General features: G+C 39.9%; 1 protein-coding gene and 1 long non-coding RNA gene across 2 annotated transcripts; both read left to right on the top strand.

Annotated features, from left to right (window-relative positions):
- Positions 1–88: 88 nt before the first annotated feature.
- LOC117481988 (B-cell receptor CD22-like) lies at positions 89–5,074 on the top strand. The gene is made up of 6 exons (XM_034129933.1): positions 89–137; positions 791–799; positions 968–1,147; positions 1,262–1,318; positions 3,245–3,505; positions 4,806–5,074. The coding sequence occupies exons 1-6, from the start codon at positions 89–91 to the stop codon at positions 5,072–5,074; spliced, it is 825 nt and encodes a 274-aa protein (XP_033985824.1).
- Positions 5,075–23,573: 18,499 nt separating this feature from the next.
- On the top strand, positions 23,574–25,737 carry LOC117482384. The gene is made up of 4 exons (XR_004555863.1): positions 23,574–23,655; positions 24,465–24,552; positions 25,325–25,382; positions 25,673–25,737. It is a non-coding gene; the product is annotated as an uncharacterized LOC117482384 (long non-coding RNA).
- Positions 25,738–27,106: the final 1,369 nt, after the last annotated feature.

Genomic DNA, 27,106 nt, shown 5'->3' with positions numbered 1-27,106 from the left:
TTTTTTAGCACATTGACATAGTAACAGAGGAACCGTCCTATTTCTTCTGTATGTGATACCTGATTTATCAGAGACGAGAGGAGCAGCTATGAGTTTACCAGCGAGAGGATTTGTAGTCTTCCTTCTCTCTACACAAGGTACTGTACATCTCTTTACATTTGAAGGCAGTGAATGCACCTCAGAAATGCAGAAGATTCTAAGTTTATGAAAACAATCTTAATAATGTTTAAAATGTTGATGGTGCACTAGAATTGTGTGTCTTATCTCTTGATTGGTCATGTTACATGTATGTATTTAAGTTCTGGTTTGGTGGGTTCTTTTTGCGATTAGAGGGAATGAGAGTACTTGTCGGTTTTGCATTTATCTAGTTCCCCTGAATAAAGTTTGTTTTCAGTTAAAACATTCATCTGTCTGCACTTGGGTCCACCCTGCGCTGCTCAACCTTAACAATAGGACCGGATTTTTTATGACAATTCAACCTCAAGCCTAAACTCAGTTTAGTCAAATAAAACAACAAGAGGCACTCATGTAGCTCACCTGTTAGAGAAAGCCATGTACAAAAAGGGGGTCCATCCAATGAAGACAAAAAGGTAGAAATAATATAAATATGCAGTAAAACAGTCAGAGTTTTACCATACAAAAGGTTGACGTTATAACATTATTTTACTTTGATGGCGTTGGAGAATATGTAGTTGTGAGAAATGTGGACTAAGCAGCTTCACCAATGAAAATGTGTCTCCTGATGTTGATATGAGTCTGATAATAGTTTCTGGTGTGCTCTGTGTTACAGTGGTTCAGGGTCAGGATGACTGGGGAGTGAAATACACTTCTACTAAATTCTGTGCAGTGAAAGGATCAACAGTGGAAATAAGATGCACCTACACATTCCCATATACATGGAAAGGCAGGGATAACCTAGTTGAGAAAAGATTCTGGTTCACCAAACATGACGGTTGGTATCCTGTAGATCTGACCACAGACTCAGAGTATTCAGGTCGTGTAGAGGATCTCTGTGAAAACAAGATCTGCACTCTGAGAATCAGAAACCTGAGAGAGAGCGACTCAGCTGAGTACTGGTTCAGGTTTGATACCATCCAAGAAGGTGGATCATATATTGGTATACCTGGAGTCACTTTGTCTGTCACAGGTAACACTCATGTTTTATATTTCCAAATGTTCAGTAGCTCAAAATAATATAATTGTGCGGTGTGGTTTTTGCACTCATGTTGAGAGTTTTGTCGTTCCTGTTTCTTCTTCACAGATCCAGATCTCCAGTTGAAGGTGAGCAGAGCATATTCAGACCAGGCAGAGCTGAAGTGTCAGACCAGCTGTCATATACCTGATAATACTTCCTACATCTGGTACAAGAATGGAGAGGAACTTTGGAAAGGAATATCTTACTCTATTTTAGTCAACTTTGGTTCAGCAGACAGCTATTCCTGTGCTTTAAACGGACATGAGAATCACCGTTCTCCTTCAGTGTGTGAGTTCACTGCACTGTTTTAAAGAGGACATTTTATGTTCATTCTCAGTTTCATATTTGTATTTCCTGGCGTTTCTTTGACATGTCTCAATGTTCAAAAAGCTCTTTATTTTTCTCATACTGCCTGTGCTGCAGCACCTCTTTTCACCCTCTGTCTGAAACCAGAGCCCAGTCTGCTCTGATTGGTTATCTGGCCGGCTCTGTTGTGATTGGTCAACCGCTTAGAGATGTGTTTGAGCGCTAGCGCTCTCTGAGAGAAACTCCCTCTGGGAGAACACAGGGATTCTAGCCTTTGCAGACCATTTACATGCACAAAAATCTATATGACACACTGCGTGTCACGATCTGTCTGTGTTGTGTTTTGTCTTGTTTTGATCTGTCTTTGGTTTCCTGTTTTATTTTGAAAAGTGTTCACCCCCTGTCTTGCCTGTTGCTCTCTGTGGGTGTTTCTCAATCGCGAGTAGGCTTGCTTGGTAGAACATGTCTGCCGAGCATCTTGCTTCAGAAGCGAGTCAAGAATACTTCCTGACATTTGGAAAACAAAGAGTGGAACACGCTAGCAAGTGTGCAGGTGTGCGTCATATGAGAGGCCGCGCCTTACATTTTCCGCCACAGATTTTGGAAATTGGTCCGTGCACAAAGCATTGTGGGGATTTTAAGACCGCGGAGTGTATACTCATGTGCAGCCTCGATATTTCTCCAAACGGAGTACGCCGGGCTCGGTAGATTTCCATGTATGCTGGAGATTGGAACAGTACTTCGGCGGCACTCGATGACGTAGTATGCTTGAAATAGTGGCTCTGCAGCAGCTTTACTCGCGATTGAGAAACACCCTGACTCGGGGTGTTTCTCAATCGCGAGTACGCTTGCTTGGTAGCACATGTCTGCCGAGCATCTTGCTTCAGAAGCGAGTCAAGAATACTTCCTGGCATTCGGAAAACGAAGTGTGGAACACGCTAGCAAGTGTGCAGGTGTGCGTCATATGAGAGGCCCCGCCTTACATCTTCCGCCACAGATTTGGGGAAATTGGTCCGTGCGCAAAGCATTGTGGGGATTTTAAGACCGCGAAGTCTACTCATGTGCAGACTCGATATTTCTCCAAATGGAGTACGCCGGGCTCGGTAGATTTCCAAGTATACTGGAGATTGGAACAGTACTTTGGCGGCACTCGATGACGTAGTATGCTTGAAATAGGCAGGACCCAAATGCAGGTTTTACAGGAAAAATACCTTTATTTCAAGGCTAAATAATCATACAGAGCTCTCCCCCGTGAACACAGTCAACAACAAACAAGGATCTAACAATGACAGACAGAAAAACCAGCACTTAAATGCACACAAGACTAATCACACAAACAAGACACAGGTCACACAAGGTGAACACAATCGGGTAATCAGGCAGGAGAGAACACAGAGACAGAAAGCAACAGGCAAGACGGATGTATGTAAGTCGCTTTGGATAAAAGCGTCGAACAAGTAACATGTAATGTAATGTAAAGACGGGGGGTGAACACTTTTCAAAATAAAACAGGAAACCAAAGACAGATCAAGACAAGACAAAACACAACACAGACAGATCGTGACACTGCGGGAAAGAGAAAACCCTAAAAGCATAACAGGGCCTATTTGACATCTTCTGTTTTTGCACTTTGTCATTATCGTTAAGGTTTGCTGCCTCTTCTAGTAAGGGGCAATAAAGACAAGCTAGTTTGATTTTGCCTTATACATTAATAGTTGTATTTCTACACCTTTTCTCCTCCAGATGCTCCGAAGCTCCCCTCTGTGTCAGTGAGTCCCTCTGCTGAGATAGAGGAGGGCAGTTCAGTGACTTTGACCTGTAGCAGTAATGTTAACCCAGCAGCTAACTATACCTGGTACAAGAAGAATGTCTTAATATATTCCAGTGAAGAACATCAGATTGTCTTCAGCTCCATCAATTCCTCTGACTCTGGACAGTATTTCTGTTCAGCTGAGAACGAGCTGGGGAGGAGGACATCTGAAAACATCTTTATTGATGTTAAATGTGAGTCAAACAACTTATTTAACCTGTTAAGCCCGAGAGACCCCAGTACCGGGGCCCTCCCGCAACATCTTGCAGGAAACAGTGTCTGAGGGCATGTTCATTTAATAAACTATGAATGTTTTATATCCATGTAACGGGAAGAAACTCATCTAACTGATCTTTTTTTTTTTTTTTTCAAAATAAAACCCACAATGCTAACGCTGAGCCTCTGAATTAGCAATGAGCGAAAAATGCTAACAGATTAATGCACCGAAATTCACTCATAAAACCTTATTATTTATATTTTCTGCACATCCAACACATCGATTCACATCGTGAGATGACACAGAATCGATGGGTACATACATTATCACTCTATGATATGAACTCGCGACTTTATAAACAAAAACAGACATCAAAACATGTGGCGCTAGGTAGCTAAAAACGTGGTTAACATGGTTTACCTGTGTCGTAGTCTGGTCAAAAGTGGTCTTCAATGGCATTAAAACGATAAAAACGCTGCTGAAGTTAATCCATAGGTTAATCCAATGTGTCTGTGTCCCTTTGAAATTATTTCTGATAATCCATAAGCAATAAACCCTGCTTTTCCGTTTCCAGATGTCAGAGCGAGAGATAGGTTCGCTCTGATGCAAAACTGCATGCGCGAAGCCCCCACCTTTTTTTTTTTTACCATGTGTGTGTGTGGGGAAATTCCCCTTCGAATCTATTGGCTCTAACGGTCAGAAAGAGATGTCAATCACCAAAATCGACCAATGGGTTCCAGAGAAACGGTAAAACCCCCATTTCCACCCAAATCACCTCAGAGGTGGAGTTTTTTTTGCTAAAAAGGTCAAATGTCACTCGTTTTACATCAATCTTGATACAGGGTACTCATTATATGTTGTACTTTGGATTCCTAAAGCTTTTAGTCTACCTTACCATCATCCAAGGGTAGTTTTCACTATAATTAAAAAATACTTTTTGGACGGACACTATAATCTACAGTTTTTTACTATGTTCAATCTGAATTTTCTTTAAAATAAAAAACATCTATATTGATTCTGACTTTTCTACATCCAACTCACAGGTTTATCATTACTTTGAGAAAAAATATTATTAATTTAACCCTTTTAAAAGGGAAGATATGGTCATTTGTTCTGGGAATGTCATTTTCGAGCCTGAGACCTGAAAAACATGCTCAGGGCTAAACAGGTTAAAGGTTGAATCTGTCCATTTATGGCAAGGGAAGGTTGTACTGGTCATTACTACTTTTTCAGCTCTATTATTTTATGACTGAGTTGTGTTACCACTTCTCCTCCAGATGCTCCAAAGCTCCCCTCTGTGTCAATGAGTCCGTCTGCTGAGTTAGAGGAGGGCAGTTCAGTGACTCTGACCTGTAGCAGTGATGCTAACCCAGCAGCTAAATACACCTGGTACAAGGAGAACCAAACAGTGTTTCAGGGAGTAGAAGGAAGTTATAAATTCAGCTCCATCAGCTCTGAGGACAGAGGGATCTACTACTGCAAGTCTGAGAATCAATATGGAGAGATCAACTCTACGTCTCTATTTGTAGATGTCCAGTGTGAGTAAAAAATAAGTGAGTTTTCCAGTAGGCGCCACTAAAGACAACCTAGTCTTTCTCATGTAAATATAACTATTTCTACATCTTTTCTCCTCCAGATGCTCCAAAGCTCCTCTCTGTGTCAGTGAGTACCTCTGCTGAGATAGAGGAGGGCAGTTCAGTGAATCTGACCTGTAGCAGTGATGCTAACCCAGCAGCTAACTACACCTGGTACAAGGATGAAACTTCATACTCTTCTATTCTGAATGAAGAACCACAGTTTGTCTTCAGCTCCATGCAGACCTCTGACTCTGGAGAGTATTTCTGTTCAGCTGAGAACACGATGGGAAGGAGGACATCGGAAAAGTTGTTTATTGATGTGAAATGTGAGTGAAACAGTTAATTCAAGGCGCTCCGAAGCCAGCGAAGAGATATAATCCCTCCACCTGGTCCTAGATCTGCCCCTCGGTCTCCTCCCAGCTGGACGTGCCTAGAACACCTAGGGAGGCGCCCAGGTGGCATCCTTACCAGGTGCAGCGGTTCAACTCCGAGTCCCTCCCAGATGACTGAACTTCTCAACTTATCCCGAAGGGAGACGCCAGCCACCCTACCAAGAAAACCCATTTCGGCCGCTTGTATCAGCGATCTCGTTTTGTTTCGGTCATGACCCACCCTTCATGACCATAGGTGAGGGTAGGAACGAAAATGGCCCGGTAGACAGAGAGCTTTGCCTTCTGGCTCAGCTCTCTTTTCGTCACAACGGTGCGGTAAAGCGACTGCAGTACCACTCCCGCTGCTCCGATTCTCTGGCCCATCTCACGCTCCATTGTTCCCTCACTCGAGAACGGTTAGGTTTTAACCCAAGATCAGTTTCCTGCTGTTAACCATGGCCTCAGATTTGGAGGTGCTGATCCTCATCCCAGCCGCTTCACACTCGGCTGCGAACCAATCCAGTGAGACTGATCATCTGCAAAAAGCAGTGGTGGAATCTTTAGCCCACCGAACTGCAGACCACCTCCCACACGACCACGCCTTGAAATCCTGTCCATGAATATCACAAACAGGATTGGTGACAAAGCGCAGCCCTGGCGGAGGCCAACCCTCACCGGAAATGGGTCTGACTTACTGCCGAGGACCCGGACACAGCTCTCGCTTTGGGAGTACAGAGATTGGATGGCCCTGAGTAGAGACCCCCTTACCCCATACTCCCGCAGCACCTCCCACAGTATCTCTCTGGGAACCCGGTCATACGCCTTCTCCAAATCTACAAAACACATATAGACGGGATAAGCGTACTCCCAGGCCCCCTCCAGGATCCTTGCGAAAGCTGATCCGTCGTTCCACGACCCAAACTGAAGTGTTAAACAATACAACCAATATGTAAGACCAGACCAAGTTTAAAATGCAGCTACACAGTAAAAATATAACAATAAGTATGACCCGATTGTGAGCACCTCCGCTCACTCCCAGGTTAAAAAGGACAGAAGGAGAAGGATATATATCATGGGTTTTATTGTCCAAAATGATCATGCGCCACTCAAATAGTGCAGACGCTGTGAAATCCTCACAGGAACCAGCCTACTGCAAGACAGACCAGAATCAGGTTACCGGCATGCTTCTTATAGAGAGCATAATTACCTGATTCTGATCAGCTGTCTGGTCTCCGGCCGAGCCACTCCCATCACTCCAGCAGCCGGCACCCTAACCACACCCCTAACCACATACCCCCACCGCCCGACTCAGGTCGGGATCCCGCCGGCCGAAAGCTGACCCCCCCCCCCCCTCATCAAAAGTTGTGTTCAATGGCATGAAAATGCATAAAACGCTGCTGAAGGTTAATCCAATGTCTCTGTGGCACTTTGAAATGATTACTGATAATCCATCATCATATTTATGGCAAAAAGCGTAGTTTTCAGTTTTCAGAGCGTAACATAGCTTTCGGTTTGGGTACTGCGTGCGCATCACTCTCACTCCTCAATGGTAACATGTAGGTGGAATTAGGAACTTCTCTCTCAATTCTATTGGCTCTAACGGTTAAAAAGAGGTGTCAATCACCAACATCGACCAATGGGTTCCAGAGAAAAGACAAATACACCCAAATGACCCCAGAGGGTTTTTTTTTTTCTAAACCTCTCAAAAAGGGATACATTTTTTCACTTGTTTTACATCAATCTTGATACAGGATACTTATTATATGATATAGTTTGGATTCCTAAAGCTTTTTATCTACTATCCCATCATCCAAGGGTGGTTTTCACTATAAGTAATGTTTTTTTTCTGGACGGAAACTATAATTTACATTTTTTTACTATGTTAAATCTGAATTTACTGTAAAATAAGAAATTCTATATTGATTCTGACTTTTTTCTACATCCAACTCACAGGCTTATAATTGCTTTGAGAAAAAAGATTATTAATTTACCTCTTTTAGAAGGGAAGTTATAGTCATTTTTTCAGGGAATGTCATTTTCGAGCCTGAGACGTGAAAAACAGGCTTCAGGCTTCACAGGTTAATTAAATGCATTATTTCATTTGCATTATGCATATTTAGGTTAGTTGGGACCAAATATATTTAGTTAAACCTTATATTTTGAATTTCAACGTAATATTATTGCATTCAATTAACCTGATACAATTATGTGAAATCTGTTGACATAATACATTTAATGAAAGACAACGTTTTAGTTTTTTAAGTGCTGCTTCTTTAAACTCCTCACGCGGTCTAACCTTGGTTCAAAGAAGCCAAACTATTTTAGGAATATACAGAAAGAGGACGTTTTTTTATATACACATTTGTTTTATATACACATTTGTTTTATATTAACACCATCATGCAGTCGAAACAGATTTGGTTTTCAGTCTACGACGCAAGTTGTGTAATCTTTCTGCTGTTCTGGTGTCGATGGGCAGCTCGTTCTACCATTTATTGAACCAGGATAGCAAACAGGCGTGTTTTTGTTCAAGGTTCCAGTTAAAGTATGTTAAAGAAAAGTATCTCACCACTGTTTACCTCAATTTCTAGATAATTCCCCAATGATCATGAACATCGCCAGGTTGGTTCTGGTGGTTCTGGTGGTTCTGGTGGTTCTGGCACTGATTCCTCTGCTCCTTGTCTGTCTCTGGTTGAGGTAACTCTGCAAATACATAATCATATCCAGCATTGATATGTTCCCCTGTGTACTGACTCTCAAAGATGGATTTTTATGATCCTTTTATTCATAAATCTGTTTGTTTTTGGATTAAATTCAGGAAGAAGAAGGCTGTGAGCTCCACCACTGAAGCGAATGAACCCATAGAGACTGTGGAGGTGAGACAGTGACAGATCGTACTCTAGCAACTGGTTATTACCTGTTGTAGGGTCATCTTGAAAATGTGTATTTACCTTAGTAACTACTTTCTTAAAGGGAACTACCAATGTATATTTACACATTGACAGATCCTACTCTAGAAACTGGTTATTACCTGTTGTTAATAAACGAGGTCACACGTCACATACAGGGGCGGCGGGTACTGTAAGATAGGCTAAGCCTTCCCAAATATTTTTGTCCCTGCATCCTGGTCAAATTAAAATATAATGTATAATGTTTGTGTCTTTGGCATTAGCACTGCTATGCAGCCATCAGTGCCCTGTACTACGAAGCCAGTTCAACCCTGGATATGTTTGAGTTATCTTAACTAACCCTAACAAACGCGATCTCGCTAAGCGGTCCTACGACGCTGGTTATCACCTCAGTAAATCAACCCAGGGTTTCTCTGTCCGGCTGAGAGCGTGTTCAAGGGGCGTGTTCAAAAAAACGAGTGCCTGTTTTTTCTGAGGTCAGGGTCCTTGAACACAACACAAGCCTAACGTGTCATCACGTGGTATATGTCTCGCCTGACAGGGGTGTAGTTCTGACGGAGAGCACCAGAACACCGCTCCGGCATTCACAAATTGCAGTACCCATAAGGAGCCGTACACATGCCGCAGTTTTTGCGTGGCTGTGTCTTAGTTGAAAGCCCATTGGCGATCTGTTCATCTGTCATACTGATCATACAGTCACTAACTTCTTTGTTATTAGCATCTGGTTAGCTAGCTATGCTAACAAATATAAGAAGCTTTTTCTCCAACCAGTGAGGTATAGGCACATCTTTATATGATCATTATAGTTATAAAAAAGAGAGATGTTGAGAGATGTATCCATAGATCTCTTAATTGTCCTCTCAAAGTGCACAAGATTGATGCTTATAACTTCAACATTTAAAAAAAAACTCAAGGGGTTAGGTCCCCCCCCCCACTTAAATCATGTTCACATGGATAGGAAACTAAATTACACACATCTTTTGTCCATATCTTTATGTTTTGGTGGTCATGCCACAACCGTGCACATGGATTAAGAGGTTTCTTTTTCTTTGCACAGCATGAAAGAAAGGCCAAATGAATGGGCTGTGATTTTAGTATTTTTAAACAGAGGTCAATCATTTGTACGGCCCTCGGAGGATGTTGTAAAAATTGAAATGGCCCTTGAGAGGAAAAAGGTTCCCCACCCCTGACTTAAACACATAATCCAGGGGACTGCCAATGTCCGCACCGCTGTGTGTGAGACGTGGAAGGAGGGAGGGAGGGTAGAGAGAGCATCGGAACTTCACAGTCTAATCTCCCGGCCTGATATTTTTATTTTGTATTCAATCAATATATTTTTGGAAAGGGAAACTGTGCGCAAACAGCAGTGGATATATATTCATTTATTTTACAAAAAAAGGGGGAAAAAAGGGCACTTTCTCTGGAGGAAGAAAAAGGGCAGGGGCTCAAATCCACTTTGATGTCTATGTGTGCACGTGCCTGATCCAGGATACAAGCCACATAGTTACACCTGCAAGGTGAATAGAGAACAGCTGGTTAAAAAATAAATAAACTACCGAGTGGTTGAATGCGTACATTAACAGGTTTATGATATCACTGCCCCATCTTAGACACGAGTGGATCTGACTTTGAGTTGAGTGTTTCGTCAACTTCATGTGTTGCTTAATATGTAGGCCTATGTGACACTGTAATGACGCGTCTCCACTACAGCGCGGAGCATGGTTTAAGAAGGCTGTGACGTCAACGGCCCGTTTTTGGTTGCGTTTCCACTTGGCCTAGTACCGGCCGGCGGGTCCTAATTCACAGTTTTTCTGGTCTCATAAAATCGTGGTTCTAGGGCCAGAGACAACGAGGCTGAGTCGGGCTGAGTATGCTAAACTAGAGAGAGAATCGCTGGCAAGGGGGCTACAACTACAACAAGATGGACATATTTGACCGTGATTTAATTGTAATACACGTTTCAAAATGATGCCGAAGTAACAACATACTGATACCGGTTAGTAAAAACCATGAATGAATGCTTTGACAAGTCTGCAGACAGAGAGCAGGCGAAAAACCTTTTAAAATGCGTGTTTTCTAAATGGAGATTGGCTAAGCTAACGCAGTATATGCTCCGACCGTCCACACTCACAACAACGGCCTTTACAGACGTGAATAAAGCAGCGACTGTATTCGCCATGACACAGGCAGTCTGTGGTGTGTACTTGTTTAACTTTTGTCTAGTTTCTGAACATATATGAGGAGCTGTGAGCTCTGAGTGCTAACAGCTAACGGCTGTGTTGTTTTTCTGGGGTTCTCATTGAAGATGACGTCACGGCTCCGCCTACACTGCGTTACTATAGATACTACCCCAGTTCCTAAACTGTAATGGAAATGCGCCATAAAGTGAGCCAGTCCTAACGAGGCCTAGCCATACCGAGCGAGGCCGAGCGAGGCTGTGTAGTGGAAATGCGCCATAAGTGTTGCACGGCCAGATACGGCTCGAGAAGCTGACACAGAAAAGGAAATACATGATATATTATGATATTATATGATCGATGATTTGATTGATGATGTGATATGAAGGATAAGTGCGACACGTCGACGTCTTCCCTGCATACGGCAGTTTAAACTGTATTTCCTTTATCCTGTAATATGACTTGATAGATTTAAACTCTGCACACTGAGCTCTGATTGATCAGCAGGCGGTGCTTTCACTGAGTTGATCTCTTATCTATAGACGCCGGAGGCAGGAAGCATCAGGTAAAAAGGAGGGAGGCGTGTGCCTCAGTGGGTAGTGCCTTGGTGTTGGGATCATGGCTGCAGTCAGCATGTCGTTGTGTCCCTGGGCAAGACACTTCACCCCAAATTGCTCCTGTGGGGATTGTCCACAGTATTGAGTATGTAAGTCGCTTTGGATAAAAGCATCTAACAAGTAACATGTAAAAAGAAAGTGATTTAGCCTTCCCAAACATTAGCCTCACGCGCCGCCTATGATCACATATACATTACTTGTTTTCCTAATTTTTGTTTAATATCAAATATAATTGTATTTCTCTCAAATGATGGCCTCTGACTCTCCTCTTGTTGTCTCTCCATCAGTTAGACCCTTTTGCTGTGTATGAGAACATCTCAGACCTGAACATGGTCTCTGCAGAACAGACAGAAGAACCAGAGGAGCAGGAGGACCTGGTGTGAAGGTCAGCAAGCTCTCAATCAGCTGTGTTTATGAAAAACAAACCCAAAACAACTTCCTGAGAAAGAAATCACCAGAACTTTACATGATTTATTTTAGATGCATCAAACCAGAGGGAGACTCACCTGGATGAACCAGAAATAAGTGAAACATTGAAGGGGAAACATTTACCCTCAAGTTCTCATGGTGTTAAGTAACAGTAGGTAGGAGTGAAAGCAGTCAGAAACAACATGTAGCAGGAGATGGAGTAAACTGTTTATTTTAATGAACAGTATAAACACACACTTTACTGCAAGAGTGGGGGTGGAAACAGAAATGTGCATCAGCTTACATTTAGCATCCTAACTAGCTATCATATTTGTAGCATTCCTTCAATGTGTATATATTTTATAGTGAAAATGTCTCGATAAAAGTAAAATTGGGGAAAAAAAGAAACAAAGACAGTATTTGCACAACACATGCATCTTTACAAACATACACACACACACACACGTGCACACACACACACACACACACACACACACACACACACACACACACACACACACACACACACACCATGTTTCCATCACTTCAGGGGACATTAAATTGACTTACATGCAATTCCTGGAGACTTATCCTAACCTTAACCATAACCAACACATGCCTAACCCTGACCAAGTCTTCACCGTAAAATGAATGATTCCTTCCTTATGTCCCCATAAGGGAGGCGAGTCCCCACATGTGAGTGTGTAAACAGATGTAGGTCTCCATAAGGATAGTAATGCTAGGTCACACACACACACACACACACACACACACACACACACACACACACACACACACACCACACACACACACACACACACCCACACACACACACACACACACACACACACACACACACACACACACACACACACACACACACACACACACACACAGGTTGATTCCTCAAACGCCTTACTTATTGTTGAATTGTGATCCTCATATCAATCCATTCATTCCACCTTTCCAAATATGTATATACGTATAGATATGTGTTATTTTTGTATTTCTAAAATGAAGCTTACATTTGACTCCTTGTTGTTAAATGAAGGTTAAACCAGTTCCTCATTCTCTTTCTCACAGCTGTTCTTCTAAGTATCCTTTATAAATATCTGTAACATGTCTTCTTCCTCTTTTAAAAAAACGTTTAAGTTCTTCTTTAAACCTCATCATAGATTGTGCTTCAATGTTTAATCAGACAGTACATCTTGAAAATGGGACTGCTATTCGTTTCCTTCTCTTTTTTAAAAAATTGTTATGGACTCTAAAGTGTAAACAACTATACAAATGTAACTGAGCTTAATTGTAATCCTTTTTTTTAGCTTTTGGAAAAATAATCTTGCTGTTTTCCATGAGACCAATATGTTAGGTTGTCCTTCTGTAATGTAACTGTGTACTGTGCTATTGTTATCAAGAGAGAGTTATTAAATACCAATTAAAAAAATGAAAAATGTCTATGTAAAGCTTGGCTGAATATTCTCTGTATGAATTATATTGATATTAATACTAAAATCAAACGTCAGCAGATCCAGTTCAGTTATCATCAGGCATCATTTATAAGACACCAGCAGTTTGTTATTTGCAAATGATTAAAACACAGGATTTCTCACAGACATCTGGACATTTCCATCACAGCGCATTAAAGAATATGAACTGTAGAGGGCAGGGGTACATCTTTGAAAAAACACAATTTAATAAGAGTTTCTGGTAAAGCATCAGAAAGACCGGTTGGTTAGTCACACTTCTACTGAGATCTGTGCACACCCTGCACCTCATACCATAATACTACAGGTGAAGAGCAAATCTAACATTAATGATGATGTTCACAACAAAACCACCATGCAATGTGTTCGTTCCTGTTTTTAGGATCTGTGGGGTTTCAGGGATTGCAATGTTGAATTGTGAGTCACCCATTTTCATGCAAAAGAAAAATGCATCGTTTACAAAACCATAGCAGGAATAAGTTCTTAATTTGAACCTAAAGCCTTATTTTAGGCATCTCTATTTTCAAACTGAAAATAGGAAGGAAACCCCTGCAGTTTTTTAGCACATTGACATATTAACAGAGGAAACGTCCTATTTCTCCTGTATGTGATACCTGATTTATCAGAGACGTGAGGAGCAACTATGAGTTTACCAGCGAGAGGATTTGTCGTCTTCCTTCTCTCTACACAAGGTACTGTACATCTCTTTCTATTTTAAGGCAGTGAATGCACCTCAGAAATGCAGAAGATGCTAAGTTTATGAACAGTATCGGTGCACAAGTATTGTCCCCAGCTGTGTCTTGTCATCTTGATTGGTCATGTATGTATTTAAGTTCTGGTTTGGTGGGTTCTTTTTGCGATTAGAGGGAATGAGAGTGCGTGTCGGTTTTGCATTTATCCAGTTTCCCTGAATAAAGTTTATTTTCAGTTAAAACATTCGTCTGTATGCACTTGGGTCCACCCTGCGCTGCTCAACCTTAACAATAGGACCTGATTTTTTATGACAATTCAACCTCAAGCCTTGGCTCAATTTAGTCAAATAAATCAACAGGGGGCACTCATGTACAGTAGCTCACCTGTTAGAGAAAGCCATGTACAAAAAGCTGGTTCCATCCAATGAAGGCAAAAAAGGTAGAAATAATATAAATCTGCAATAAAACAGTCAGAGTTGTACCCTACAAAAGGTCGACGCTATAACATTATTTTACTTGGATGGCGTTGGAGAATATGTAGCTGTGAGAAATGTGGACTAAGCAGCTTCACCAATGAAAATGTGTCTCCTGATGTTGATATGAGTCTGATAATAGTTTCTGTTGTGCTCTGTGTTACAGTGGTTCAGGGTCAGTATTACTGGAGAATTACTTACTCTTCTACTGAGATCTCTGCAGTAAAAGGATCAACAGTGGAGATAAGATGCAGCTACACATACCCATTCATATTGTATGGTCGTGTTAACACAGTGGAGAAAACATTGTGGTTCACTAAATGGAAAGATGGTGAACCTGTAGATCTGAAAACAGACTCAGAGTATGCAGGTCGTGTAGAGGATCGCTGTGAAAACAACATCTGCACTCTGAGAATCAAAAACCTGACAGAGAGCGACTCAGCTGAGTACATGTTCGGGTTTGAAACCATCCAAGGTGGATCATATACTGGTTTAAGTGGAGTCACTTTGTCTGTCACAGGTAACACTCATGTTTTATATTTCCAAATGTTCAGTAGCTCAAAATAATATATTTGTGCGGTGTGGTTTTTGCACGTATGTTGAGAGTTTTGTTCCTATTTCTTCTTCACAAATCCAGATCTCCAGTTGAAGGTAAGCAACTGAACTGTTGAATTTAATTAAATGTATTATGTCAACAAAGGTCACATAACTGTATTAGGTTAGTTGAAAGCAATAACAAAAAGTTTAAATACGAAATATTACGTTCTACTTAATATTATTGCTTTCAACTAACCTAATACAGTTATACACAATACATTTGTGATCATAAACATTTTAATTAAAGTCTACGTTTCAGTTTTTTCAGTGCAGTTATGGGACCCAAACTGAAGTGTTAAACAATACAACCAATATGTAAGACCAGACCAAGTTTAAAATGCAGCTACACAGTAAAAATAAAACGATAAGTATTACCCAATGTTTAGGTAAAAAACATGAGCAGCGCAACCCGGTCATACGCTTTCTCGAAAACCACAATACATATGAAGACTGATTAGACATCCAGGATCCTTGCAAGAGTAGAACATTGGTACTTTTCCAAAACCAGGCAAGAATCCACTTTGTTCTCCTCATCAGTTGAGTTCAACAGCATCACATGCTTCCTTTATAACAGCTTTAATGGATCCTTGCTTCTCCGTGCTGAGGGGTCGGACATTTTCCCAGAACTACCGTTAAACGTCTTCATACAAGGCTTCTCCAAACCCCTGATACACTGTCCAACCCTGGTTGAAAGTGGTATATACTGTACAGGAAAATGAAGTTTTTACTTGTTTTTGGATTTTAATGGCCAACATAAAGTTAAAAACGGTGGGTTTTCAGTCTACGAAGCAAGTTGTGTGACCTTTCTGCTGTTCTAGTGTCGATGGGCAGCTCGTTCTAACATTTTTGAAACAGGAAAGCAAACAGGCATGTTTTTGTTCAAGGTTCCAGTTAAATTATGTTACAGTAAAGTATCTCACAACTGTTTACCTCCATTTCTAGATAAATCCTCAGATATCATGAACCTCACCAGGTTGGTTCTGGTGGTTCTGGTGCTGATTCCTCTGCTCCTTGTCTGTCTCTGGATGAGGTAACTCTTTAAATACATAATCATATCCAGCATTGATATGTTCCCCTGTGTACTGACTCTTAAAGATGGATTGTTATGATCCTTTTATTCATAAATCTGTTTGTTTTTGGATTAAATTCAGGAAGAAGAAGGCTGTGAGCTCCACCACTGAAGTGAATGAGCCCATAGAGACAGTGGAGGTGAGACAGTGACAGATCCTACTCTAGAAACTGGTTATTACCTGTTGTTAATAAACGAGGTCACACATCACATATACATTACTTTGTTTCCTAATTTTAGTTTATTATCAAATATAATTGTATTTCTCTCAAATGATGGCCTCTGACTCTCCTCTTGTTCTCTCTCCATCAGTTAGACCCTTTTTCTGAGTATGAGAACGTCTCAGACCTGAACATGGTCTCTGCAGAACAGACAGAAGAACCAGAGGAGCAGGAGGACCTGGTGTGAAGGTCAGCAAGCTCTCACTCAGCTGTATTTATGAAAACAAACCCAAAACAACTTCCTGAGAAATAACTCACCAGAAATGTACATGATTTATTTTAGATGCATCAAACCAGAGGGAGACTCACCTGGATGAAACAGAAAGAAGTGAAACATTGAAGAGGAAACATTTACCCTCAAGTTCTCATGGTGTTAAGTAACAGTAGGTAGGAGTGAAAGCAGTCAGAAACAACATGTAGCAGGAGATGGAGTAAAATGTGTATTTTAATGTAAAGTATATACACACACTTTACTGGAAGAGTGGGGGTGTAAACAGAAATGTGCATCAGCTTACATTTAGCATCCTAACTACTTATCATATGTTCAGCATTCCTTCAATGTGTATATATTTTATAATTAAAATGTCAGGATAAAAGTAAAATTGGGGAAAGAAAGGAAGACAGTATTTGCACTTATGTCCCCATAAGGGTGGCGACTCCCCACACGTGAGTCTGTAAACAGATGTAGGTCCCCATAAGGATAGTAATGCTAGGTCACACACACACACACACACACACACACACACACACACACACACACACACACACACACACACACACACACACACACAGGTTGATTCTTCAAACGCCTTACTTATTGTTGAATTGTGATCCTCATATCAATCCATTCATTCCACCTTTCCAAATATGTATATACGTATAGATATGTGTTATTTTTGTACTTCTAAAATGATGCTTGCATTTGACTCCTTGTTGTTAACAACCCGGTATCACGGCAAGACGTGAACATGTGACGATCTACCATGCTGGGAGACGTGAATATATCACGGTTTCGTCCCTTCAAACGTGACAGTTACACGGTATTGTTATCATGGCCCAACCAGTGGAGAAATACCCGGAAGTGCCTAGCAAATGGTCTACCGCGCCTATTGGTCGGTTTTTATTGTCAAAATTAGATGTTTTTAATTTAATTTTTAATCGTCACACTCAATTTTGCCGATTTTCTTGTTGCCCTAGCTGGTCGACACCTCTTTTAGCAGAAACAAAGGCTACATTAATGTATTAAATCGATGTTAATCCATGTGTGTGGAGGTGAGGATGTGGAATTAACGGACGTGACGTTGTGCGATTGCGTTGCCAGGCAACGCAATTTACAAACTCTTCAACTACAACCCTAATTATATTTTAAAACATTTTAGACAGCCTCACGAAATACTTTAATGTAAATTAAAATGTAAATGTGAAGGAATGTGTGTAATGTGGTGATTGACATTATTCACCCACGGATCTATGGGTTGGGGGTATTATTCCGCACGGACATTTTAGTTAACCGGACTCCTGTTGATGTGAAATCCGAAAACATTTAAAAAAAATAAAATAATACTTTATTCCGAGTTTGCTTGCTTTTCTCTTTGGAGGTCATCACATAACGGCATTGTAATACACGGTTTGGCTGCATTAAATATGACACATCTGCCGTAGTTCTGTATTTATAGAGCCCTGATGAGAAGACTTCTGGACAAACAGGAAGCACTGCCGCCAAAACTGAAAACGTGACGTGGATCATAAATATATCCGCAATTAAACAACATCTTACATTTATTTTCACACAATACGTCTCCTTGCAGTATCAATAATAATTCGGCTGACTTTTATATTTGATCCAATTGGTAGATAGGCTGTATTTACACCATAACGGTGCACAGTTGATAGAAAGGCACATCTAGTGGTTAAAGCACGTTATTGAATTTGATTATTTGATTATTTTTCACAAAAATGAAACCATCAATAGCAGAAACAGAATTAACTGTCATTAGTAAACCACCCAAAAATGGTTTTGTTTTATAATATATATTTTAAGGATAATAATAGCAATGTAACACTGTCTATGACACTTACTGTATAACACTGATTTGAAAAACATACAGAAAAAACTAATTCACTGCCCTTAATAAAGTATTTAATACATTTCAGGTGTGCTGTTTTGTTTAGATCATTGACATCTGGAGCTCTTTTAATGTCCTTTTTGATTATTGTTACACCAGGTCTTGTCAAAACCTTTATTCCATATTCAATATCCATTACTAAACAAAACAGCAATTCTACTCCACTACAATTCAGAGGTTAACCTGGTATTTTTACTCCACTACATTTATTTTAGTTACTTTGCAGATTCTGATTAATGATGTGAAATATAAACAACCCTTAAATCAGGCTTTAGTTACACCTGAGTAAAATTCAGGGAAAGGTGATTGTCAAGTGCCAACAATCAGGAGAGATATTTGATAGTTGCTGCTTGAGAAGACTAAACATTTATCTGCAGATCCCTATAAAGTATATTCATTACTCGTTATTCTCTACTAATAGTTCATTAAAGACTGTATATAATGGCTATTTTGCATATCCCTTTCAAGATTTCAAGATTTTCTAAGGATCATTGATATATCATATACACAACTAATTCAATAACGTGCTTTAACCACTAGGCGGTGCACACAGCCATAATAACTTTGTATTATTAGTGTAGGACACTTGTGTATGTATAATATCTGAAGATGTGTAGTTTTATTCATGTTTTCACATAATTGTACAGGATATTGCTATATTATTTCACATGTTTTACTTATAATATCTGATTTGTAAAACATAACAGACAGAAAGGTATATCTGTCATTTAACAGTAAGCTATTGAAATTCTGAATCCATAGATGTGTCTCCCATCACCCAAATCCCCTGACTATTCTCTCAACTCAGTATTTACATTCTTATATTCAAAGAAAATCAGTAATATCTTTAAAAACGACAAGTCCTTTTATATCAGCTGTGCACCGTTATGGTGTATAACGTATTTTTTTTCGGATTTCACATCAACAGTAAGTCCGTTTAACTAAAATGTCCGTGCGGAACAATACCCCCAACCCATAGATCCGTGGGTGAATAATGTCAATCACCACATTACACACACCCCTTCACATTTACATTTTAATTTACATTAAAGTATTTCGTGAGGCCTTCTAAAATGTTTTAAAATATAATTAGGGTTGTAGTTGAAGAGTTTGTAAATTGGGTTGCCTGGCAACGCAATCGCACAACGTCACGTCCGTTAATTCCACATCCTCACCTCCACACACATGGATTAACATCGATTTAATACATTAATGTAGCCTTTGTTTCTGCTAAAAGAGGTGTCGACCAGCTAGGGCAACAAGAAAATCGGCGAAATCAAGTGTGATGATTAAAAAATAAATTAAAAACATCTAATTTTGACAATAAAAACCGACCAATAGGCGCGGTAGACCATTTGCTTGGCACTTCCGGGTATTTCTCCACTGTTTGGGCCATGTTAACAATACCGTGTAACTGTCACGTTTGAAGGGACGAAACCGTGATATATTCACGTCTCCCAGCATGGTAGATCGTCACATGTTCACGTCTTGCCGTGATACCGGGTTGGTTGTTAAATGAAGGTTAAACCAGTTCCTCATTCTCTTTCTCACAGCTGTTCTTCTTAGTATCCTTTATACATATATGTAACTTGCTTTTTCCTCTTTAAAAACATGTTTAAGTTCTTCTTTAAACCTCATCATAGATTGTGCTTCAATGTTTAATCAGACAGTACATCTTGAAAATGGGACTGCTATTCGTTTCCTTCTCTTTTAAAAAAAATTGTTATAGACTCTAAAGTGTAAACAACTATACAAATGTAACTGAGCTTAATTGTAATCCTTTTTTTTAGCTTTTGGAAAAGTAATCTTGCTGTTTTCCATGAGACCAATATGTTAGGTTGTCCTTCTGTAATGTAACTGTGTACTGTGCTATTGTTATCAAGAGAGAGTTATTAAATACCAATTAAAAAAGTGAAAAATGTCTATGTAAAGCTTGGATTTAAAACACAGGATTTCTCACAGACATCTGGACATTTCCATCACAGCGCATTAAAGAATATGAACTGTAGAGGGCAGGGGTACATCTTTGAAAAAATACGATTTAATAAGAGTTTCTGGTAAAGCAAATCGGATGAAGAGCAAATCGAACTGCCGTGGCTTCCTTCCTTATTTTCTATCAAGCCACTAGACGCCTTAAACAGACATTTCTAACTCCTTTCCTTTCCTTTATACTTGTGTTACTCACAGTTGAAGAGTTGCTTGGCCTCCGATGGTGGGATGATATTGTGCAATGCTCAAAATAAAATAACACACTTTTCACACAAAGAAAACAGGCCTTTACAATAGTCAAAGCAAAAGAGGCAAAACTTAAATAAAATAATAAAAAACGTATGTATTCTTTCTTGCTTTCTTTCTTTGTTAAGGCTGGTATCACTTTGTAACTTAAAGGGTAGTTGAACGGTTAAAAACTGTTCTCTGTCACTTTAGAGGAGGCACCGTGGGAGTTGTAGTCTTTTATACTGTTTTGACTACAGACGTCACGATTAGGTGCCTTTTTTTTATAAAATACTGGCTCTAACACTAACATTAATGATGAGTTTTCACAACAACACCACCATGCACTTTGTTCGTTCCTGTTTTTACACACATTGTGGCTTTAAGGACGCCCATGTGCAGCTGTTTGAATGCATTGTTTGCAAAACCATAGCAGGAATAAGTTCTTAATTTTAACCTAAAGACTTATTTTATGCATCTCTATTTTCAAACTGAAAAGAGGAAGGGAACCCCTGCAGTTTTTTAGCACATTGACATAGTAACAGAGGAACCATCCTATTTCTTCTGTATGTGATACCTGATTTATCAGAGATGAGAGGAACAACTATGAGTTTACCAGCGAGAGGATTTGTCGTCTTCCTTCTCTCTACACAAGGTACTGTACATCTCTTTATATTTGAAGGCAGTGAATGCACCTCAGAAATGCAGAAGATGCTAAGTTTTTGAAAAAAATCTAAATCTTCAACATTTTGATGGTGCACAAGTATTGTCCCCAGCTGTGTCTTGTCATCTTGATTGGTCATGTATGTATTTAAGTTCTGGTTTGGTGGGTTCTTTTTGCGATTAGAGGGAATGAGAGTACTTGTCGGTTTTGCATTTATCCAGTTGCCCTGAATAAAGTTTGTTTTCAGATAAAACATTTGTCTGTCTGCACTTGGGTCCACCCTGCGCTGCTCAACCTTAACAACAGGACCTGATTTCTTATGACAATTCAACCTCAAGCCTAAGCCTAGTTTAGTCAAATAAAACAACAGGGGGCACTCATGTAGCTCACCTGTTAGAGAAAGCCATGTACAAAAAGGGGGTCCATCCAATGAAGGCAAAAAGATAGAAATAATATAAAACTGCAATAAAACAGTCATAGTTTTTACCCTACAAAAGGTTGACGTTATAACATTATTTTACTTAGATGGCGTTGGAGAATATGTAGCTGTGAGAAATGTGGACTAAGCAGCTTCACCAATGAAAATGTGTCTCCTGATGTTGATATGAGTCTGATTATAGTTTCTGATGTGCTCTGTGTTTCAGTGGTTCAGGGTATGGATGACTGGGGAGTGACTTACTCTTCTTCTGAGATCTGTGCAGTGAAAGGATCATCAGTGGAAATAAGATGCAGCTTCACATACCCATCTCCATGGGGAGGCAGAGTTTACACAGTTGAGAAAACATTCTGGTTTACTAAACAGAAAGATGGTGAACCTGTAGATCTGACCACAGTCTCAGAGTATGCAGGTCGTGTAGAGGAACTCTGTGAAAACAACATCTGCACTCTGAGAATCAAAAACCTGAGAGAGAGCGACTCAGCTGAGTACAAGTTCAGGTTCACAACAAACTATGATAAGTTTTTTGGTGAACCTGGAGTCACTTTGTCTGTCACAGGTAACACTCATGTTTTATATTTCCAAATGTTCAGTAGCTCAAAATAATATAATTGTGCGGTGTGGTTTTTGCACTCATGTTGAGAGTTTTGTTCCTGTTTCTTCTTCACAAATCCAGATCTCCAGTTGAAGGTGAGCAGAGCGTATTCAGGCCAGGCAGAGCTGAAGTGTCAGACCAGCTGTCGGGCATCTGATAATTCCTACATCTGGTACAATAATGGAGAGGAACTTCGGACAGGAGTATCTTACTCTCGTTTAGTCAACTTTGGTTCAGCAGACATCTATTCCTGTGCTTTAAACGGACATGAGAATCACCGTTCTCCTTCAGTGTGTGAGTTCACTGCACTGTTTTAAAGAGGACATTTTATGCTCATTCTCAGGTTTATATTTGCATTTCCTGTCTTTACTTTGACATGTCTCCATGCTTTAATGTTCAAAAAGCTCTTTATTTTTCTCATACTGCCTGTGCTGCAGCACCTCTTTTCACCCTCTGTCTGAAACCAGAGCCCAGTCTGCTCTGATTGGTTAGCTGGCCGGCTCTGTTGTGATTGGTCAACTGCTTAGAGGTATCCCGCTTCTTAGCCTATCATGTACAATGTGTTGGAGTGCTAGCGCTCTCCTTGAGGGAGAGAAACTCCCTCTGGAGGAACACAGGGATTTTAGCCTTTGCAGACCATTTACATGCACAAAAATCTATATGACACACTTCAGGAAAGAGAAAACCCCAAAAGCATAACAGGGCCTCTTTAAACCTCTTCTGCTTTTGCAATTTGTCATTATCGTTAATGTTTGCTGCCTCTTCTAGTAAGGGGCACTAAAGACAAGCTAGTTTGATTTTGCCTTTACAGTAACAGTTGTATTTCTACACCTTTTCTTCCAGATGCTCCAAAGCTTCCCTCTGTGTCAGTGAGTCCCTCTGCTGAGATAGATGAGGGCAGTTCAGTGACTCTGACCTGTAGCAGTGATGCTAACCCAGCAGCTAACTACACCTGGTACACAAGGAATGCCTTAATATATTCCAGTGAAGAAGATCAGATTGTCTTCAGCTCTATCAATTCCTCTGACTCTGGACAGTATTTCTGTTCAGCTGAGAACGAGCTGGGGAGGAAGACATCTGGAAATTACTTTATTGACGTTAAATGTGAGTCAAACAACTTATTTAAAGGTGAAATCTGTTCATATATGGCATGGGAAGGTTGTACTGATCATTACTACTTTTTCAGCTCTATTATTTTATGATTGAGTTTTGTTATCACTTTTCCTCCAGATGCTCCAAAGCTTCCCTCTGTGTCAGTGAGTCCCTCTGCTGAGATAGAGGAGGGCAGTTCAGTGACTCTGACCTGTAGCAGTGATGCTAACCCAGCAGCTAACTACACCTGGTACAAGAATGAAACTTCCTACTCTTCTATTCTGAATGAAGAACCACAGCTTGTCTTCAGCTCCATGCAGGCCTCTGACTCTGGAGAGTATTTCTGTTCAGCTGAGAACAAGCTGGGACGGAGGACATCGGAAAAGTTTTTTATTGATGTGAAATGTGAGTGAAACACTTCATTCTAATGTTCAATCTACAGGGGGATATTTTACTGATCATAACTACAAACTTCCCTCAGCTATTCTCGGCTATTAGTCGGATAAAATTCAATGAGCAGCCTCAGGAGATTTTAGGAGTTGTATGCCCACGGAAAAAACTCAAACTTTGAATTTAATTAAATGTATTATGTCAACAACGGTCACATAACTGTAATAGGTCAGTTGGAACCAAATATATTAAGTTGAACCTAATATTTTGAATTTCAACGTAATATTATTGCATTCAGTTATCCTGATACAGTTATGTGATGTTTGTTGACACAGTACATTTAACTCATTTCATTTCAAACCTTTATTTATCCAGGTGTATCCCATTGAGATCATTGATCTCTTTTTCGAGGGAGACCTGCTCAAGTAGGTTCCACATGAAACATAAAAACATAAACAGAACATCATACAGCATCAACGAAAGTGACTACGGTCAACATTTTAGTTTTTTAAGTGTTGCTTTTTCAAACTCCTCAAACAGTCTAATCTCGGTTCAAAGAAGCCAAACTATTTTAAGAATATACAGAAATAGGACGTTTTTATATATATACATTTGTTTTATATTAATGCTATCGTGCAGTCGAAAGAGATTTGGTTTTCAGTCTGAGACGCAAGTTGTGTAACCTTTCTGCTGTTCTGGTGTCGATGGGCAGCTCGTTCTACCATTTATTGATCCACGATAGCAAACAGGCTTGTTTGTGTTCAAGGTTCCAGTTAAAGTATATTACAGTAAAGTATCTCACAACTGTTTACCTCCATTTCTAGATAAATCCCCAATGATCATGAACATCACCAGGTTGGTTCTGGGGGTTCTGGTGCTGATTCCTCTGCTCCTTGTCTGTCTCTGGATGAGGTAACTCTTTAAATACATAATCATATCCAGCATTGATATGTTCCCCTGTGTACTGACCAGAGTTGGGTGTAACGTGTTACAAAGTAACGCATTACTGTAATAATATTACTTTTGTCGGTAACGGAGTAGTGTAACGCGTTAGTTTTATAATTCAGTAATCACACTACAGTTACTAACATTGCCCCGACACGCGTTACTTCGTTACTTTTATAAAATCAGTCATAATCACACTGACAGACAAGAGGGGTTTCCGCCGCAGGTTTATATGTACGTAATATGCGCGACGTCCACATCTCCACGTTCAGTGCTGCATAAACATGGCTGAGTCAGCCATAACTTTCGAGGGGTGGAGGTATGCCCATTATTTTGAGTTCGTCCGAAGAATAGACAGGAATGTGACGGTGAGGTGCAAACTATGTCCAGGCCAGAAGCTGCTATCCACTGCTGCAAACACCACGTCAAACCTCAACAAACACCTGCAAAGAACACATGCTAAGGTGAAGCTAATAGCTAAGGACCCCCGAACCCAGAGTGAGGATGTTGTGAGTCGCCGCTGCCGACTCCGAAGCAGCAAAAATTAGAATTTGGAGGACCGGTAACCAAAGCAGAGATGGACAGGCTTGTAGCATCCTTCATAGTAGAGGAAATGTTGCCCATTTGCACAGTGGAATCACCATCGCATCGTTCAGAGATATACTGCGCAAAATACAGACCCCATCTCTGGTACTGACTCTCATATTTATAAATCTGTTTGTTTTTGGATTAAATTCAGGAAGAAGAAGGCTTCGAGCTCTTCCACTGAAGCGAATGAGCCCATAGAGACTGTGGAGGTGAGACAGTGACAGATCGTACTCTAGCAACTGGTTATTACCTGTTGTTAAATAGGGTCATCTTGAAAATGTTCATTTACCTTACTAATTACTTTCTTAATGGAACTACCCATGTGTATTTCCACATTGACAGATCCTACTCAAGAAACTGGTTATTACCTGTTGTTAATAAACGAGGTCACACATCATAAATACATTACTTTGTTTCCTAATTTTAGTTTATTATCAAATATAATTGTATTTTTCTCAATTGATGGCCTCTGACTCTACTCTCGTTGTCTCTCCATCAGATAGATCATTTTTCTGTGTATGAGAACGTCTCAGACCTGAACATGGTCTCTGCAGAACAGACAGAAAAACCAGAGGAGCAGGAGGACCTGGTGTGAAGGTCAGCAAGCTCTCAATCAGCTGTATTTATGAAAACAAACCCTAAACAACTTCCTGAGAAATAACTCACCAGAACTTTACATGATTTATTTTAGATGCATCAAACCAGAGGGAGACTCACCATGATGAAACAGAAAAAAGTGAAACATTGAAGAGGAAACATTTACCCTCAAGTGTTCATGGTGTTAAGTAACAGTAGGTAGGAGTAAAAGCAGTCAGAAACAACATGTAGCAGGAGATGGAGTAAAATGTGTATTTTAATGTAAAGTATATACACACACTTTACTGGAAGAGTGGGGGTGTAAACAGAAATGTGCATCAGCTTACATTTAGCATCCTAACTACTTATCATATGTTCAGCATTCCTTCAGTGTGTATATATTTTATAATGAAAATGTCAGGATAAAAGTAAAATTGGGGAAAAAAAGAAAGAAAGACAGTATTTGCACTTATGTCCCCATAAGGGAGGCGAGTCCCCACACGTGAGTCTGTAAACAGATGTAGGTCCCCACAAGGATAGTAATGCTAGGTCACACACACACACAGGTTGATTCTTCAAACGCCTTACTTATTGTTGAATTTTGATCCTCATATTAATCCATTCATTCCACCTTTCCAAATATGTATATACGTATAGATATGTGTTATTTTTGTATTTCTAAAATGATGCTTGCATTTGACTCCTTGTTGTTAAATGAAGGTTAAACCAGTTCCTCATTCTCTTTCTCACAGCTGTTCTTCTAAGTATCCTTTATACATATCTGTAACATGTCTTCTTCCTCTTTTAAAAAAATGTTTAAGTTCTTCTTTAAACCTCATCATAGATTGTGCTTCAATGTTTAATCAGACAGTACATATTGAACATGGGACTGCTATTGGTTTCCTTCTCATTTTCTGAATTGTTATAGAGTCTAAAGTGTAAACAACTATACAAATGTACCTGAGCTTAATTTGAATCATTTTTAGCTTTTGGAAAAGTGATCTTGCTGTTTTCCAATTGAGAGAGTTAATAAATACACATTTTAAAAGTGAAAAATTTCTATGTTAAGCTTGGCTGAATATACTTATAAGACACCAGCAGTTTGTTATTTGCAAATGATTAAAACACAGGATTTCTCACACACATCCGGACATTTCCATCACAGTGCATTCAAAGATATGAACTGTAGAGGGCAGGGGTACATCTTTGAAAAAACACGATTTAATAAGAGTTTCTGCTCAAGCATCAGAAAGACCGGTTGGTTAGTCACACTTCTACTGAGATCTGTGCACACCCTGCACGTCATACCATAATCCTACAGGTGAAGAGCAAATCTAACATTAATGATGATGTTCAC

This window comes from Trematomus bernacchii, unplaced genomic scaffold (assembly GCF_902827165.1).
Source record: "Trematomus bernacchii unplaced genomic scaffold, fTreBer1.1, whole genome shotgun sequence".
NCBI lineage: Eukaryota > Metazoa > Chordata > Actinopteri > Perciformes > Nototheniidae > Trematomus > Trematomus bernacchii.
Note: the sequence above shows the minus strand (reverse complement) of the source record. Positions and strands in the feature narration are given on the sequence as shown.

Excerpts from the sequence above, each read along its gene's own strand:
- LOC117481988 (XM_034129933.1), top strand. The coding sequence starts at position 89 with ATGAGTTTACCAGCGAGAGGATTTGTAGTCTTCCTTCTCTCTACACAA. Across the intron at positions 1,319-3,244 it reads AGACCAGGCAGAGCTGAAGT|ATGCTCCGAAGCTCCCCTCT; the intron begins GTCAGACCAGCT and ends TTTCTCCTCCAG. Across the intron at positions 3,506-4,805 it reads CATCTTTATTGATGTTAAAT|ATGCTCCAAAGCTCCCCTCT; the intron begins GTGAGTCAAACA and ends CTTCTCCTCCAG.